At 43.9% G+C, this 18271-nt stretch overlaps 1 protein-coding gene across 8 annotated transcripts in view; it reads left to right on the top strand.

Moving 5' to 3' along the window:
• Positions 1-18127, top strand: part of mybpc1 (myosin binding protein C1) — a 31003-nt gene extending 12876 nt beyond the window's left edge. For 2 of the 8 annotated variants that reach the window (XM_056578872.1, XM_056578873.1), the window contains 23 exons: positions 355-472; positions 706-757; positions 1467-1523; positions 3865-4028; positions 4416-4548; positions 6028-6152; positions 6325-6430; positions 6795-6961; positions 7053-7218; positions 7941-8047; positions 8143-8279; positions 8395-8554; positions 8782-8886; positions 8986-9174; positions 10294-10428; positions 10969-11136; positions 11599-11687; positions 11783-11978; positions 12391-12530; positions 12623-12782; positions 13688-13824; positions 14194-14380; positions 16944-18123. In XM_056578872.1, the coding sequence (XP_056434847.1) occupies positions 355-472; positions 706-757; positions 1467-1523; positions 3865-4028; positions 4416-4548; positions 6028-6152; positions 6325-6430; positions 6795-6961; positions 7053-7218; positions 7941-8047; positions 8143-8279; positions 8395-8554; positions 8782-8886; positions 8986-9174; positions 10294-10428; positions 10969-11136; positions 11599-11687; positions 11783-11978; positions 12391-12530; positions 12623-12782; positions 13688-13824; positions 14194-14380; positions 16944-17041 (3096 nt within the window). In that variant the 3' untranslated portion in view covers positions 17042-18123. Of the gene's footprint in view, positions 1-354; positions 473-705; positions 758-1466; positions 1524-3864; positions 4029-4415; positions 4549-6027; positions 6153-6324; positions 6431-6794; positions 6962-7052; positions 7219-7940; positions 8048-8142; positions 8280-8394; positions 8555-8781; positions 8887-8985; positions 9175-10293; positions 10429-10968; positions 11137-11598; positions 11688-11782; positions 11979-12390; positions 12531-12622; positions 12783-13687; positions 13825-14193; positions 14381-15379; positions 15420-16943 lie in introns of all 8 variants that reach the window. The other 6 variants (XM_056578871.1, XM_056578869.1, XM_056578868.1 and 3 more) reach the window with 6 other exon arrangements.
• Positions 18128-18271: the final 144 nt, after the last annotated feature.

Genomic DNA, 18271 nt, shown 5'->3' on the forward strand with positions numbered 1-18271 from the left:
TGTGATCCTGGCCGATTGACGACAATGGTCCAGCTTTCCCGCACATTCTTCACACAAACATAGTTGATGGGGCAGACTGCAAAAAATGTTCAACAACGATCTGAAGCAGTACTCTCTTATATTAGAAATAAGCCAAGTTAGACTGTTCCCGTTTAAATTCAGGGTAAACTATTCCTTTAAGTTACCCCTGGTAGAAAACGCCTCCACCAACCTCAAATGAACGCAATGATGTTTTTTGACTGAGCTGAAACTCCTGAAATTCTTGTCCGGCATAAATAATTCCTATCTTAACATGCCACAGTCCCTATTTCTGATGTTTGCTTGTCACCAGATGTCCCTCCTCCTCTCCTCTAGATTCACACCTTTGAGATGCACATCATCAAGGCCAAGGAGAACTACGGAGGGAACTACAGGTGTGAGGTCAACTACAAGGACAAGTTTGACAGCTGCTCCTTCGACCTGGAAGTAAAAGGTAGGGTCATCCTTGACCCTGTGATTGTTTTGTCTAATGTGTAGAATTTAAAGTAGTGGTAGTTATGATTTCAGAGTTGTAAAGGGAAACTTTTTAAAATAAACCACACTAAAAAGCACTCCCTCCCCACCTCTGTGTTGCATTCAAGCACCTGTGATTGAAAGGCAAGATGGATTTTTCTAGAGTCTATGAAATGCACAATGCACACTTTATTTTCTATGATTGTTTTACAGAACCCGAAGCAGGCTCACAGAGTATTGACATTCGTTCCGCTTTCAAGAGAAGGTAACGAGAGCAGATCCATACAGTTCCAACACAGGGCAGATGATTGTATGTATACACTGTATCCTAAGTCTTTATCTGAGTTCCATTCAGACTGGGATGGCAGCATTCAGATAATGATGTCTGACTGTTTCCTAATACTACTGGATGTCCATTGAACTGTACAGATGAATGAAGAACACCCCTTTCCAAAAGGGGGCAGCATCATTTGTCCAATCACTTTCAAATAGCACACCGTCCAATAATGTTTTCATTAGTGTATCTGTGTGAATATATGGTTGTAAAAATGTCATTAACCTTTTTTCTAAAGGTAATCACAATATCAACCAAGTTGGCCAACACTTTAACATCCCCCCCCCCCCCCCTTTTCCCTCCAACAATGTGTCTGAACAGGCACCGCAAAGCACTACCGTTGGGTCATCTAACTCAATGTTTGTGCACATTGCAGGGTGCAGGGACATTGCAGGATGAACACTGTATAAAAAAAAGCTCTGGAAGTCCGTTACACAAAAATCATTTTGGCCTGTCTTGGGGGAAAGAAAAGACCTAAAATGGTTTGAATGTAAAGGTGCCAATCACGTGTCATAACACCGATTGAGCTCAGAGCTTTTGCTTTGCGTTGTGCCGGACAGCATTGTTCTTTAGACAATTTGCCTGTGACTGTTTATCGTGACTGATTGCCTCTTTATTAATCTCTTCTCGTTAACAACAGCAGTGAAGGACAAGAGGATGCAGGGGAGCTTGATTTTAGTGGTCTCCTTAAACATAGGTGAGAATAATATCCCACGCTTCAGTGCACCCCTTTTTGCAGTATTTCTTCCTTTTTGTCCTCCCCAAGCCCTTCTCTGCAATATGCTTCTTTCTTCTCGCTTTTATTTTTGTCATAGTAATTTTCTTTTAACTGTTTTCCTTTGTCATGTTCCACCATTTGTGCCGTTAAGTGGTTTCTTCAATGCCTTACGTATAAGCAACACATTATGAGATAAAAGGCATCTCAAATCTTAAAAAGATAACCCCATTAAGGCTGTATTCAGTCTTTATTTGGCTGTTAAATTCTAAGTCCAAGCTGTATTTTTTTATTTCGTTAGTTTTTGTTCATTGATCAGCTCATCTAGACATTACTGGCAGTAAAGTAAAATAGAATGACACATTTATTTTGGGCTTGTGTCTTCTTCTCCCTCCCCCCTCCACTTATTCAGACAACAAAGGTTAGTCGAGAGAATAGATAATTAAACCATTAGAGCTTACAGTGGGTAAGTAAAAACAAATTCTCGTAGAATCCCAGCATGAAACGTAGCTCTACAGAACTGGACGAGTGTTGGCCTACCGTAGTACGGAAACACCTCATTCCCAAAGCAGCATTCCTTGGAAGCTCCGTCGTGCCCCGCGTTAATGACGTCAAACGGCTGTCACCGATTGGTTGAGGCAAAGAGGGGCGGGGCAGCCATTGTGGCTCATTAACGCTGCGCAGGCGGGCAAGGATGATGCTGTGAAATGATGTTACGACTACATTGTCATTCTATTTCGCCTCAGAAATATAATACAAGTACGACAATGTTTATTTTGGCTCTTTGCGTGGAAGGCCTGAAAAATAAACTGGACGGTTATTAAATGTAAAAAAAGATGAGAGATGGTACTGTTAATTTTTTTTACGCTTTTCAACACCGGAATGCCCTTTCAGACATTTTAGGAAGCAAATGTCAACCGATGAAAGGAAAGACTGAATGGTATCTATTCAGCCAGACTAATATTCAGAGCAACATAATACTTTTCAGGGTAACATGTGTATTAACCCGGATCTCATAGATCTAACCTTTTCCATGGACAACTCTCATCCATCATCTAACAATATAAGAGCTTCCCTGAAGTGATGGCTGAGACACACAAACCCACAAACACCCACAGAGATAAACACACCAACACACGAAGGGATGGGATTTCAGATGGGAAGTGATGGGAATATATCAGCGTACCTTCACTCATGACCCGTGTCTGTTATCTCACATCTTATCCTTTGACCTGCACCACATTCTCAGATATACAAAAGATATAACAGCAATAATCAATTTTTTTACCCCTCTCACAGTAACAAGATTTCATAATCAAAGCCCTGGTCCATTATTGTACAATAATAAGATTCTGAATTTATCTTGTCAGTGCTTTTCTCTGTCCATTCATGTACACATACATACATCAAACTTAATAATCAATAATCATGTCTAAAATCTTGATGATTAATAGCGGTGTGAGCATTTATGTAAACAGCGAACATCATAGAGATTTTTCCATCCAACTGGGGATTTAACAGACACAGGGAGAAAAGGTACAGCAACACACATAAACAACCCGTTCTCACAGCAAATGTCTTGAAGGGCTTCAAACAGCATCTGTTTCCCCGCCATGTTGTGTTTGTCGTGATGCCTTGATCTTCCTTGTTAACGCTGGAGTTAATGCAGGCGGTCCAAGTGCCCATCTCTTTCCGAGACATGTCCTGAGGAACTCATCTAAGAGTTGAGCGGTTCAATTCGTGAAAAAGAAATGCAAAAAATTGCTCTATAGAGATGAAGACGTAAAGACCCTACCGTACTCATTTCAGATTAATTTTATTATTTTAATAATTTCTAGGCCTTATAGTATGAGTCTCGTTAATAAGAATTAGAATTTTCGTTTTAATGTGTTCGTTGTATTGTTAGTAGATGTAGTAAGTTAGAAGTGGCTAGCGTTGACTTGCAACTGTCACTCAAGGATATAAACGAACCATTTGCGTTTGTTGTATTTTGGAAGTTGATCAGAGTTAGGGTTAGGGTTAGGTGGGGAATTAGAGTATCCCACCGCTAATTCCTATGCCGCTTCAAGCCATCCAACCCAAGATCCAACCCAAGATCCCTCTTTTTACCAGTTCTTCAGGACACGTCACAAAGACACACCAATAGGTCTTATTCACCTAGCGGCCATCTTGGTTCCATCTTGGCTCTAAATGCTGGCTCGCATTTGGAGCAATTAGAGCCATGATGGAACCAAGATGGCCGCTAGGTGTAAAACAGCCATCAGGTGCCTTTCTTGACAAATACCACCACCCTCCCTTACCTCTGTATCTGGCACCTGGCCAGGGAGCACAAGCAGGAGGACGTTCCAGAGGTCGATGTTTGGGAGATCCTGAAGAACGCCCGGCCAGACGAGTACGAGAAGATCGCCTTCACCTACGGCATCACAGACCTGAGGGGTCTGCTCAAGAGGCTGAAGAAGACAAAGAAGGTGGAGAAGAAGAGCGAGGGTACGTTTCATGTTTATGTTTTTTTCTTTGGTTTTCTTGCAAATTCAAATAAACCCATTTCCACCATTGGGCACTGAATGATTAAAAAAAACGTAGAGTGACCACAGGTGTGAAAGCAACCTTATTCCATGAAACGTTCTTCAGTTGCTTCAGTGTTTCTTAAACTATGGGCCAGTGTCGATTTTGGGTTCTGGCCTGGTTTGTCTAAAAAAATATATATTTTGCAAATCAGATTGCTCAAAAAGAATACGGATTGCTTAGCCTATCAGACCGCTCGAAAAAAGATGAGATCGAGTTTGGGACGTGTACTTACATCATTCTCAGAAAATGCTGATAACCCCAGAATTGGTAAAGAAATTGTTTTCTCTTTCTTTTCGATTTCTGAAGCATTTGCCAAGAAGCTAGATGCTGCCTATCAGGTGGATAAAGGAGGAAAGATCCGCTTTATGGTGGACCTGGCCGACCCCACGGTTGAATTGAAATGGTACAAGAACGGGCAGGAGATCAGATCCACTCCAAAGTACGTATCAAATCAAGCTTTTAGCGAAGTAGTCAATGTATGTTTATTTTATGTTTGTGTGCAAATTCGAAGCATTTTACAACAACTTGGGTAAAATGTATTTCATTTGCCGTTTCGTCCCAGTTTTCTGAGTTCATCACACATCTCAAAAATGACTGAAACAATTTTTCATATGTATGTATTATGCTTCTAGTGCAAATACATTCACTTGATTGTTTCACCAATTGCATCATTAATTAGTAATTCATTCTGTCACCCATTTATTTGCTAAACTTCCTCACTCGGTGACACTCAAACACACAGTCTAGATCACTGCACTTATATCCAATGCCGAGTCAAGTAGTAGAAAACGCTCTCTCTCTCTGTCACTATATCTCTCCGTCTCTCTCTCTCCTTCTCTCCATCTCTCTCACACATCCAACACATCACCCATTGGCAGTGCTGCACACTGCTTTCAGGTTTCATGATGTTGAAACTTCCAGTGTACAACGTCGCTTTCTCTGTCTCTCTCTGTCTCTCTCTGTCTCTCTGTCTCTCTGTCTCTCTGTCTCTCTGTCTCTCTGTCTCTCTCTCGGGTTCTTTGTTGAATCATTTATGGGGGCTTCATATCCATTCAGGCATGATGTCTCTGTAATGTGTCTGTCTGTCTGTCTGTCTGTGATGTCATGCTATGCCATGGCGCTTCTTCCACCTGTCTGCCATATTCACTTCCTGCACACTTCCTGTCCACCGGCCCTATTCTGGCTCCGCCGTCAACCTTTAGTCAAAGGAAGTAAGTCCATTCATTCAGTTGATTTTCCTCGTCGCATCATCGCATAGACTCCTGGCGTGACCCCAACCCCCCTTGTCTAAGTCTGACACCGGAATTCAAAGTACATGCGATGTGAGGTTCAATCAAAGGTCAAGCCTGCCATCTTGGTTCTTCTTAAGCACAAATGCTAGAATAACCAATCAACCAGTTGTTGTTGTTGTTGTTATGGTTATTACCATTGTGAAAAGCACCATGATGGCAACTTGGAATATGCGTGAAATCATGCTCTCTTTTAAACCATTTTAATATAGATTTCTTATTCATAATAATAATAATAATAATAATAAAAAATATCACTGTAATAACACATTTATTATCTCCAAAACAACAAACTATATGTTTACATTGTGCTTGGCTATTTTCTAATATATGAAAGTACTGTTTAATTTGCATTCCCTAAAGAAATTCCACAGAAGTTGGACCCTTGAACTCAGGGTCCAACTTCTGTGCTTTGCGGCATTTGTCGCATTTGTCGCATTTGCCGCATTTGCGGCATTTGTCCAATATGGATAAATGACCTCGATGGTCCAACATTTTCGCGTAACTGGGGTTCATGGTGCATTTTTTCGGCCAAACTACTATGAAGCAGTACTCTTAGAGAATGGCCCAGCGTAACGGGGATCTCCCCTTAAGGTGACCACAGAGTAACGATTCGGACCCCTGTCTAGGTATATCTTTGAGCACAAAGGAACTCAGAGGATCATGGTCATAAACAACTGCTCCATGCTGGACGATGCCGCCTACTCAGTCGCCGCCGGCGACGAGAAGTGCACGACTGAACTTTTCGTTAAAGGTACGATCAGTTCACATGCTTCGGTTACCTCGACCTGGTGTCTGTCTTAATGTGCTGCTGTGACCGTTGTTTGGATTTTAGCTTTTTTGGAGTTTTTCACCACGATGTTACAGAATATAGAATATCCCAAATTTTAACCGTGTTAGCTGGTTTTCTCCCCTTCATCTCCCAGAGTTACCGGTGAAGATTGTGAAAACCATTGAAGCTGTGAAAACTACAGTGAACGAGAGGATTGAGCTGGAGTGTGAGGTGTCGGAGGAAGGCGCCCAAGTGAAATGGTATCTATGACGTCAAGAGGCTTTATTCACTTTATCCATTATTGGGTGAATAAACCTTCCAGAATCTTTGGGGGAAACCGTTACAACAAAACGGAAATGCATTCTAAGTGCTAACTGTGTGGTGAAATGGAAAGCATAACCAAAAAAGTTGTTATGGTTTCCCCAAAGATTGTTATGGTTTCCCCAAAGATTCCCCAAAGATTCAAGAAGGTTAGGCCATTCTACTAACCAATATAGCCGCTAGGTGAACATGTTTTATAGACCTTGAAGTGAACTCATAGTTTGAATGTTGTGGAGTCAATTTGCACCAACCACAGTTTGCCTTGTTGACGAATGGATCGCCGTTATCCCTATAACCTCTCAGGATGAAAAACGGCGTGGAGGTTCCGACCGGGGTGCGTTCAAGATACCGCGTGAAGGTGGAGGGCACCAAGCACACTCTGGTCATCGACGACGCCTCAAAGGACGACACTGGCGTGTACTCCATCATGGCCACAGGGGGCACGTCTGAAGCTCGTGTCCAGGTCGACCGTACGTAGTGCTCTATGCCTCAAGCGTTCATTCTCTGTCTTTCCTTTGCCCCTTGACTATGAAGCAAATGCTGGATGTCTTTGGGTTCCAGTGAAACCCTTGAAGATCTTCCAGGATCTACAGGACATTACCGTGAAGCTGGGCGAGCCCCTGAAGATGCATTGTGAGATCTTTCCCGGCAACGTCCCGGGACGTTGGTACCGCAACGGACAGCTGATCCAGGCCAACGACCGCATCAACATCCTGCACAGGGCCAAGTACTCGTACTCTCTCTCTCTCTCTCTCTCTCTCTCTCTCTCTCTCTCTCTCTCCTCTCTCTCTCTCTCTCTCTCTCTCTCTCTCTCTCTCTCTCTCTCTCTCTCCTCTCTCTCTCTCTCTCTCTCTCTCTCTCTTCTCTCTCTCTCTCTCTCTCTCTCTCTCTCTCTCTCTCTCTCTCTCTCTCTCTCTCTCTCTCTCTCTCTCTCTCTCCGTCTCTGTCTCATTCTTCAAGTGAAAACTTATGGGAAAATAAAAATATGTTCCAGGATATGTTATATCTCTGTCTCTATCTTCTCCTTCTGTCTATATCTCTGTATTTCTTTGTGGTATTTACTTAATCAAACGGATGAGACTAGCCTGATAACCTCATGTCGTGTGAAGAGCAGGTCGCTGGGTTGTACTGATCATAAAAATCAATGCACATTTGTTTATTCTTATGTACCCTATTCAAGCACTTGCCATGGCCATAGTTGAGTACACAGGTGTAGCTCATAAAATCAAATTAGGGGTCTGTTCCATGCATCAGTATAGACGGAGACAGGCAAAGTAAGTCCACATTGTCCATGATGGCAGTGTAATGCAAATGGTCCCGACAGATTTTGCACTGCACCAGTGTGAACAGGTGTCAAGGGTGTGGGGGTCGATCATGGTTACTATTAATCCAATGACAGCGCTCTAGCTGAGGCAAACGTCAGCAACTGAGGCTCTGCTGGTTCCACAGGAACCACCGCCTGGAGGTTGAGGCGACCTCCCTGCACGACTCCGGGGACTACACCTTTGTCCTCGAGGGGTACTCGCAGAGCCTGTCGGCCAAAGTCCACATCATCGGTAAAAGAGGACTTTCTGCATACGGTTCTCACTATTTTTTTTTTCAACATGCTTGATAAAAAGGTTGAACTGACCTCCGTGGACTTTGATCACAGATCCCCCTCGAGTGCACTTGGACACGTTGAATTTCCCAGACAACACGGTGACCATCGTGGCGGGCAACAAGCTGCGTCTGGAGATCCCCATCAGCGGAGAACCGGCACCCAGGGTGGTGTGGATGAAGGGAGAGAGAGTCAGTCGCCCTTCTTCCCTCTTACTCTACCCCTCTCTCTACAGTCTAATGGCATCGTAAGGTCTTATTTCAACGCTTACACATGTTATCCTCCGTCTCTGGCTTCGGCAATCAGGTCATTCTGGAGTCTGGCCACCGTGTGCATGCCGAAACGTACGGCGACCACACCAGCCTCACCATCGAGGTGACCGAGCGGGAAGACTCTGGGAACTACAAGATCGTCCTGCAGAACGAGGCGGGAGAGGACACCGGCAGTGTCAAGGTCAAGGTTGTAGGTCAGTGAAAACCCCAAGGAAGGTTGAAGTTTCAGTTAGGTCTAACCCTAACTGCTCCTGACGAGCTGGTTGTCGCCTTGCATGGTTGACTCCGCCGTCAGTGTGTCAATGTCTGTGTTAACCGTTTTAAGTCACTGTAGATAAAAGCGTCTGCTAAATGCCCTAAATGTTCATGTAAATGTAAGCTAAATTCTTCTTGTTAACCCTCTCTATGGTTGACCCGTCAGACATCCCAGACCCTCCAGAAGCACCTCTGGTTCCTGTGGTGGGCGGCGATTGGTGCTCAATGACCTGGGACCCGCCAATCTACGATGGCAGCTCGCCGATTTTAGGTAAACATTACATAAGAATGCAACTTGAATGACAGCTTACACAGTTTCCATGTATCTGAGGTCCTTCATGGGTCTGCTTTGTTTGGGTCTTCTTTAAAGGGTACTTCGTGGAAAGGAAAAAGAAACAGAGCTCCCGGTGGATGCGGCTGAACTTTGACCTGATCAAGGAGACGACATTCGAGCCCAAGAAGATGATCGAAGGCGTTCCGTACGAGGTGCGGGTCTTCGCCGTCAATGCCATCGGCGTGTCCAAGGCCAGCGAGCCCTCCAAAGCCTTTGTCCCCCTCGGTGAGTTCCACTAAGTCTTCCTTGAATTACCGCTTGGCAGGTTCTGCTTGGCACCCCTCTTAGAGCCGCAGAGGTTACGCGCCAACGTACACCGACACACACCACTCCTTCCGTCAGGCTACCTACTGTTTATCCAGCAGTTGGTTCATAACAACAGGGGCCGAGTGATAAAAGTGTTCAGACCCCTGGTTGGTGTTTATGGAGGGGGTCTGAGTGCCTGTCCGTTTGATCTACCCTTGGTAACAACGTCGCCCCCCACCCCCCCCCCCCCCGACAGCACCAGCACCCACCAACGACAACCAACCCCCCCATACCCCCCTACACCCACCCCGTAGTGCAGCTGCTGCCCCCCGTACCCGACCACACCAGGCACTCCGACCATGACCTCCACTGGACACGCCAGAGATTTAGAGGATATTAAATATGTCTTTATAATGGCTGCCAAATCATCTGTGGATTAGGGGTTTAGGAGGTCGGCCCGCGATAGGGTTCAATGGGAGTAAAGTATGAATCACTCTTTAAGAATAGCCAGCAGCACTGGGCTCTAATGAGATCTGATGAACGCTCAGAAGACATACCAGCCGTTGAGACAGGCGCCCCCGCTCACCCATAATGGCATCGCATTTTGGGCAACAGTTTGAGATCTTAATCCCGGTCTCTTTTATCTCCCCACTGGGGTGGAGGGATAGTGACCGCAAACAAGCAACAATGGTTTTGACTCGCTGGCTGTGTTTCGCTTTGGCTCACTTGTTCCGTTGTGTTGTATTCCCTGTATAGTGAATACTATTTAGGGAATGCGTGTAGGGGAATTCAGACACTAAGTTTGCGCCAGAAACAAGCAGGGCCGTGTTAGATGGTCATCCGTGACAGCTATGTTGCATAAAGAACCTTAAGTGCCGGACCAAGTAAATTGGCTGAATCTGATGACAATGAATCAATCGTTTTTTTGGAGGGGTTTTACGGTGCATTATACTGTAGCTATGAAGCAGTGCACAATATATCACATTTCAGTGTCTACTAAATGGTGACCCCCCCTAAAATGTCCACTACATTAAAGTGGACTCATTCTAACACAGAGTGTGATTTGCTTTATGCCGCGTCGCCAATGGTTCCATGCAGCCGTGACCAGTGAGCCTACCTTGTTGGTGGTGGATGACGTCACAGACGACACCGTGACCATGAAGTGGCGCCCGCCCGACACCATCGGCGCCGCTGGCCTTGATGGCTACCTGGTGGAGTACTGCGTGGAAGGAAGTAAGACATGGACACGGTGCACCTCCCGCCCAAACACAAATGGGATCGACGATGATTTGTTTCTTGTCAGACTCTTCATAGCGGCAAAGTGTCTGGTTTAATGGAGCATCATTAGAGAAGCAATGTGTGTACATGATTCCTATAAGGTAACATCTGAGCATTTTAGGTCTGATATTAAAGCAGAAGGTTAGGGGAGTGAGTCCGAGTGACCATCATGGAGCCTGCTATGGATCGGCCATGGCTGAAGCTAGATATGGGTGGAGAGGCCAGGTTCATTTGCCATACACTATTTGGAATATATATGTCTAATGAAGGCAAAGAAACCGAAACTAGCTACAAAATAAATAGGTCAGGCAATTAGCAAGGTTACAGTATCAGGTCTGCAGAGGCGATACAAATGCTAACCAACATTACACATTTTAATTGTGGAGAGCTAGAAATAGAGTCAAGTGATAGTATGATATTATTATTTGGATAAATGTGTCAATGAGTCACCATGGGGCGCCATGCCCAGGCAGTGATGTTCTGTTGGCTCCACAGCTGATGAGTGGATACCGGCCAACAAGGGACTGACGGAGAAAACCAAGTACACCATCACAGGGCTTCCCACCAACGTCAAGATCTTAGTCCGGGTGAAGGCCGTCAACGCAGCAGGGTGCAGCACTCCACGCACCATCCAGCACTCAATCCTGGTCAAAGAAGTCATCGGTAAGACCCTCATACATGCATACATAATTGTGTATTATATTTATTATATTATTATTTTAAGTATGCAAGCTCTCAAACAGATGCAATAGACTGATGAAAGGATGCGATAGAATGATGGCCGAAGTTAGCCAACACCGATTCAACCTTTTCACCAACAAAAAAACGATTCCGAAAACAGACAACAACAACAACCACCTCTGGCCAGTGTCTGTCACACTGGCCAGAGGTTGATGTTGGTTGGGGAGAAGGGTGCGAGATCTTTTAGACAGCATGCAGCAGAACATTCTCAGAGAGCTTATATACTTATATACATTTGTTTGAGGCATATATACTTAACTATATATAATACACAATTGAACAGACTCTAATAGAAATGACAAATATACAATCATGTCAGGACAATTTCCTGTCTAAAATGCATACATCAACAAGCCGTTTTATTTTGTCAACGCACACATCCAGAGCCTCCCAAGATCAGAATTCCCCGGCACTTGAAGCAGACGTACACCCGGAGAGTCGGGGAAGCCGTAAACCTTGTGGTTCCCTTTCTGGTACGGCGGACACACTCCTGACTCCACCACCCTAGGGGTTTTCACTCATCTTTCAGCCGTTCTCATGGTCTGTATTGAACGTGTCCTCTTTCCAGGGTAAACCCAGGCCCAAGGTCTCCTGGCTGAAGGAGGGCCAGCCCATCGACCCTACCCACGTCAGCATCCGCAACACGGAATGCGACAGCATCATCTTCATCCGCAAAGCCGAGCGCAGTCACTCTGGGAAGTACGAGCTGACGGTGCAGGTGGAGAACCACACCGACACGGCCATTCTTGACATCCAGATTGTTGGTAAGGAGACAAAATCAAGGTTGGCTCAGCCCACGTATGCAAACAAACACTCAATATTACTCACTTATGCTACACGTCATCCCCCCATTCTTTCAACCCACTTTCCTGTCACTCACACAGCCCACCACTAAAAATCTAAGATGTATTTATAGGAAAAGAGATTTAGTTTCTGTGGTCAGTCACAACCGCACTATAATTAACCAGCCCCTTTTAAATGCTGTGGTCTTGCATTAACTTGATTGTGATGGAGATAGTGGTTTCAATGGCCAAAGTCCACAGTCAACCACCGCATTATAATAAACCTGCCCCTTTTAAAAGCTGTGGCCTTGCATGAACTTGATTGGGATATAGTGGTTTCAATGGCTCAAGAGTGTTTAAAGCCCAATTCCATCCTCATCTCTTCATCTCTTAGACTTGCCCGGGCCGCCCCAGGCAGTGACCATCGAAGAGGTGTGGGGAGAAAACGTGGCCCTGGACTGGAGCCCCCCCAAAGACATCGGAAACTCCCCCATATCCGGCTACACCATCCAGAAGGCAGACAAGAAGACCATGGTATGGGTGGTTTGGCTTCCCTCATTGCAAATGCATGAAACTTTTCCTTCTTCTTTGTCCTTCTAACGCGACGCGTCCCATGTGCTCGACAGGAGTGGTACACGTGCGTTGAGCACTACCACCGCACGTGCATTACCATCTCGGACCTGGTGATCGGCAACGAGTACTTCTTCAGGATCTACGCCGAGAACATGTGCGGTCTCAGTGAAAGCGCCACACAGACCAAGGACTGCGCTCTCATCGTCAAAGAAGGTACTGCGAGAGTGTAAACACGCAGGACTTGATCGTTTAGACCAGTGGTTCCCAACCTCTTTTAGGACTGAGACCCCTTTTATTTTAAGGGTCAGAAAATTGAAGTTGCAACCCCAACTTTTCTTATACGAGTTTGCACACATTGCTTTAACCCTGTCACTATCTTCCGATAATTAATAATCAATCGATTAAAAAATAAGTGCACCATCAAATATTTGAAGCTTATTCGCACAATTCCCCTGTGACCCCACACGCATATAAGGCGACCCCATGAGGGGTCAACACCAAGAGATTGAGAACCACTGGATCAGACAGCGTTTGATTTCAATGAATGATTGAGCTTCTTTCCCTCTCCTTCCTTCCAGTCCCTTGGATTTCACAGCTGTTTTACCTTAACCGTGGACCTATTCTCAGTTAACCTTTTACCCTCCCAAACTTCTCCTGTCATTTTAGTATGGACGTCTCTCCAAGAGTTGTATGAATTGTGTTTGATTTTTCGTTGAAGGGTACGTCAAGGAGACTGTCAGTGATATTATTCAACATAAAACATAAGCAGGGATTTTGTTCTGTTCAGCCACAAGGCAGCCCTTTGCTTGTGGTTTACGAACACATACAAACAAACACAATTACAAACGCATACACACACGTACACACACATTTGTGTCCAAATGCGTGTTTGCATATAACTCCTTCATGAACAGTTCTCTACATTAGTACGTAACACCAAAAACCAAAACACAGAATATGGCTGCCATCTCCTTCCACGATTCTTTCGTCTTTGTCTTGAATTCAAATGAATTAAACAACCATGTTGTCTATCCCTCACCACTTAGGGGAATCCCTTCATGATACAGCTCAGCGCGCGTATCATGTACAACCCCGTTCCTCTACCCTTCCCTCCGCAGGTCTGCAGCTCAGGACCCCCGAGTACATCGACCACGACTTCAAGGAGCCCCCCCGCTTCACACAACCTCTGATCAACACCTTCGCCGTGGCCGGCTACAACGCCACCCTCAACTGCAGCGTCCGCGCCAATCCAAGGGTTGGTCACGATGAGACGGTTGAGGACATGTTTTTTTGTGTGAAGTTTGATGGAGCTTCATGGAGCAGGATCTTGGGAAGAACATAGCCAGCATTTAGGGAGTAACTTCTAGGTTTATAGCATTAAACCGCTTTAAATGTACAAGTATTAAAATAAAGTAGGTTATATAAATTGTGATATTAATATTAGGATTCATTATGCCACGACATCTCTGTAAAGTTACAACGAATAAATAAATTGTATTTACTCCCGTTAGAGCCAAGGGAAAGACAATGCTGTCATCTAATTGACATGCTCCTTGATGCAGGCTAATAAAGCAAAGATTTCATCCTTTTTCTCCTCCAACTTTTTCGCTCACCTAAACCGCAGCCCAAAGTGATCTGGATGAAGAACAAGATCGCCATCATCGACGACCCGCGCTACCGCATGTTCAGCAACCAGGGGGTGTGCACCCTGGAAGTCAGGAAGCCCAACCCCTACGACGGCGGTCTGTATGCCTGTAAGGCTGTCAATGACCTGGGGGAAGACCAGGTGGAGTGCAGGCTGGAGGTCAAAGGTGAGTGTGGACCTCATGAGGGACACCTTCCTAGGCGTCTCGGGGACGGGTTTCCTAAAGCTTGAATGTCTTTTGTTGTCTCAGGAAAAGATTGCACACACACACGTTTTTCGTTAAAGTTGCTTCCTAGTATAAAACCCCAAAAACCGTTCAACGGTTCATGGAAAACATGCCTTTAACGTTTAAAAAATAAGACCTTTAATAAAGTCTATTCTGTCATTTTCTGTGATTTCACTGGTGCTTTTAAAGATGTTCTATATGTGGCTAGAGATGGGAGCGTCTAATACCCCTCATGGGTGCTCTGTGGCACAGCCAATCAGATGTCTGGGTTTGGTCTTCATGTGATTGGCTCATTGGTTATTTATTTAAACGTGCTTCAATTGGTCAGACCTTTTCATTACACTAAGAAAATGGTTTGTGTTCAGAAACCAAGATATTTTAGGCTTTGGGAAACCAGTCTCTGTCAGACAATGTTGCCTAGAGCTTGGTGTGTGCGTGTGACAGGGCACACCAAAGTCCACTCCCTGTACCCCTTGACATGTAAGTATCTAAACTCCTAAAACGACGACACAGGAATCACAATAATACCCATACTTGTGTGAAGTTCACATTATAATATCCTCCCATATCCATCACTGAATCCCCTTGCAATATCAGTTCCTAAATTCACCCCTCACACAACTATCCAGATCGATCCCTTCATCTTGTTCATTGATGCATTACCTCTACACCAGACATGAAATGGGCCTGGTCTGTTCCTTCAGATATAAATGGCTTCTTTTGTGTTAGCAGGGTTAAGAGGCAATGTGTCCTTGTTGCTAAACTCTCACATAAGATAATCAATAATCACAAGGCAGCCCTCTGCTTGTGGTTTACGAACACATACACAAACACAATTACAAACACATACACACACACACATTTGTGTCCAGATGCGTGTGTGCATATAACTCCTTCATGTAAACAATGTTAACCCCTCTTCTCTTCTTTCTCCCCCAGTCCAAACTCAGGAATTGTGAATGTATGTTCTCATTCAAAGGTAAGCTTTCATATGGTTATGGCATATGAAGCTTATGTTATTCATTATGCATTTTCAATGGCCTATAACCATGCGTTTATCAGTAATCAGACTTTTTATTTTTTTACCACAGACAAAATAGAAATGCATGTTTGCATGACAGTTCTATATGTGTATCTGTGCTGTGTATGCTGTTATAGTTATAGTATATGAGCAGGCAAGATTGGTTCCAATGATTCTTATTTAAGCGGCAATCTTAAAGATCTAAATTTCGTTCTCTAAGGCATTACCTATGGCGAACACAAACAATACGCAACACACACACAAGAGTTGAAGAGCTAATCTGTTTTGGTAGCTCTGCCATACTCTCTCTGGTGCAGCAGCCAGCTGTTCGGTGATGGAAAACACCTCACTTACTTTGCAGCCGGTGTGATTTCAATGCATTCTGGGAATGAGGTCACCACCACACAGGTCGTAACATTCATCATACTGCTAATGCAAGGGCTTTCATAAGTGGGACATGGGTTCATTCACTATGGTGAATTGGTCATTTGGTGAAAAATAGTGACTTAGAAAACATTTATTTCCACAAAAATCTTTGGAGATCTTCGATATTGCCCCCTTAACAACCAGACTTGAGCATGACTAAAGAAAATACAATGTGCATATTCTAGAGGGTTATTTCTAAAGGCTTTAGTCATGTGTTCACTCATGTGCCCCGGGATTAATAAAGTAATATTTTATCTTATCTACTGTAATCTTATATTATTTTACGTGATCTGTGCCGCTGAGGGAAGGTAAGTTGTACTCTGCATGAAACTTTCTGACGTGGGACTAGGGCTGGCCGATTAATTGGCGATTTCGATTTTCAGAGTCAAACGATCACAAAATCAAGGTATATTATTTTAGATTGGAACATTTTTTTTTGACCATTTTGTGTATTTTTTTAAGGGAGAACTTAAATTCTCAGTTAAGTTCTCAGTTACAAAGTATTTTTTGGGAGAGACATGCTGAATAAATACAACATGTTTTCAAACTCAAAAATAATTGTTTGAATAATCGGGATTCCAATATTGACCAAAATAATGGTGATTTCAATATTGACCAAAATAATCGTGATTATGATTTTTCCCATAATCGAGCAGCCCTACGTGGCACTACAGCTTGCTTCAGAGTTATGATTTCTTATAATTCTAGCCTTTTAGACAAAGGTCTCAGAGGCCTGTATATATGACCCATCACTAAGCGGCCAGTGGAACTATTACACTCTTCCTGTAACGCCTTACTAAAGGGTAAAATTAACCAAAAAGTAGACACAACGGATAATGACTTCATACTACCGTTTAATTTAATATGATGGCTTTGTTGTAGGATAATCTAACCCCTTCTCCTTCCCAACAAACATGACCTTTAACCCCACTCAGGGGATAGAGGCCTCTCTCTCTCTCTCTCTGCCTCCCTTTCTTTCTCTCTCCCTTCGTATCTCACCCCCCTTACATCTCTCCCTCTCCCTCACCACGTGCATCCGTGCTCTGCCCTCTACAGGAGGCTTCACCTTTATGGAGCTCATGCAACGCGGGGTCCCCCTCCATCTCATCGACAAGTACATGAACGAGGCCAAGGCGGCGGAGCAGGAGAAGTAGAGTCCGGATCCAGAATCCGGATGGGGATTGATTTATTAAGCTGCCCCTGGACGAATTTGGGTGGTGGTGGGGGTGGTTACTGACTGAATGAGGGCGAGACAATAAAGTGTGTGTGTGTGTGTGTGTGCGTGCGTGTGCGTGTGTCCGTCCATGCGTGTGCTTGTTTGTGCGTGAGCGTAGGTTGCTGAAGCGGGAGTGGTAGGTGTGGTTGTGGGTGGGCGTTCTGCCTTCTGCGTGGCGTGCTGTGTGCGCAATGGAACTTTAGCTAGCCACCATAGACATGTCGATCCATTTTATTTGTCGCCCTCTGGTGTTGAACAGCAGTATTTCCTGTTTCCGACCAGATGCATGCCGTAAGTGTTTTGGTTCTTGCGTTGAACTACAATGTATGTAAAATCTATAAATAGACAAAAAATAAGTGTGTATTAAAACAAAAGTCCGAAACTATTGCACTCACCTATCCTGTAATCACATCGTGTTATTTATGGATTGTTGGCGTTATTTAATTATTAAAAGATGGAATTTTGAAATCTAAGATTTGGAGGAGATATTAAGGCTGTGAATGTTTGCTGGAGGAAGCGAAGGCCTAGAATTTGACATGGTCTTTAAACCAGGTTTCTATTAGGTATACATGTTAACGGTTATTTTTATTATGGTTCTTGGAATAGGCAGTACAATAGTACAATGCCTGAGGAATAAATCTATGGGAATAAGAGACACATTGTCCACCTTTTCTGCATGGTGTTTTATCAATTCATGGTAAAAAAAAATCTGGCTATATCATGCGCATGCACTTGTCTATGTAAGTACGTTTCATAGAATAAAAATATATTGTACCATGTCTTCTTGTAATTACAACTGTTTTTGTCCGTACGTTTTTTTTATGTAAAAAAAAAAAGACCAACAATAACTTTGAATCATAAATAGGCTTTACATTATAGACTTAATACAAAAATATTTGGATTCGTTTGGATAAAAAGGTTATTGGCCAGCTGGAATCTCGGCTACTCATGTTTTAATTGTAGGATATTGTGAAGATAAGAAAGGAAAAGGGAGCAGGTTCGAGTATTAAAATCCAAATTATTATTCGGATAATGAAATTCAAAAGGAGGAAATCGTATAAGACTTATCATAATCTGAATAACTTCTATGGCAAATAAACGAACGTCAAACATTCACATGTCTGATGAAGTATTCAAGAAGCACATTCACATGTCTGACGGATAACCA

The sequence above is a fragment of the Gadus chalcogrammus genome, chromosome 19 (assembly GCF_026213295.1).
Source record: "Gadus chalcogrammus isolate NIFS_2021 chromosome 19, NIFS_Gcha_1.0, whole genome shotgun sequence".
Taxonomy (NCBI): Eukaryota; Metazoa; Chordata; class Actinopteri; order Gadiformes; family Gadidae; genus Gadus; species Gadus chalcogrammus.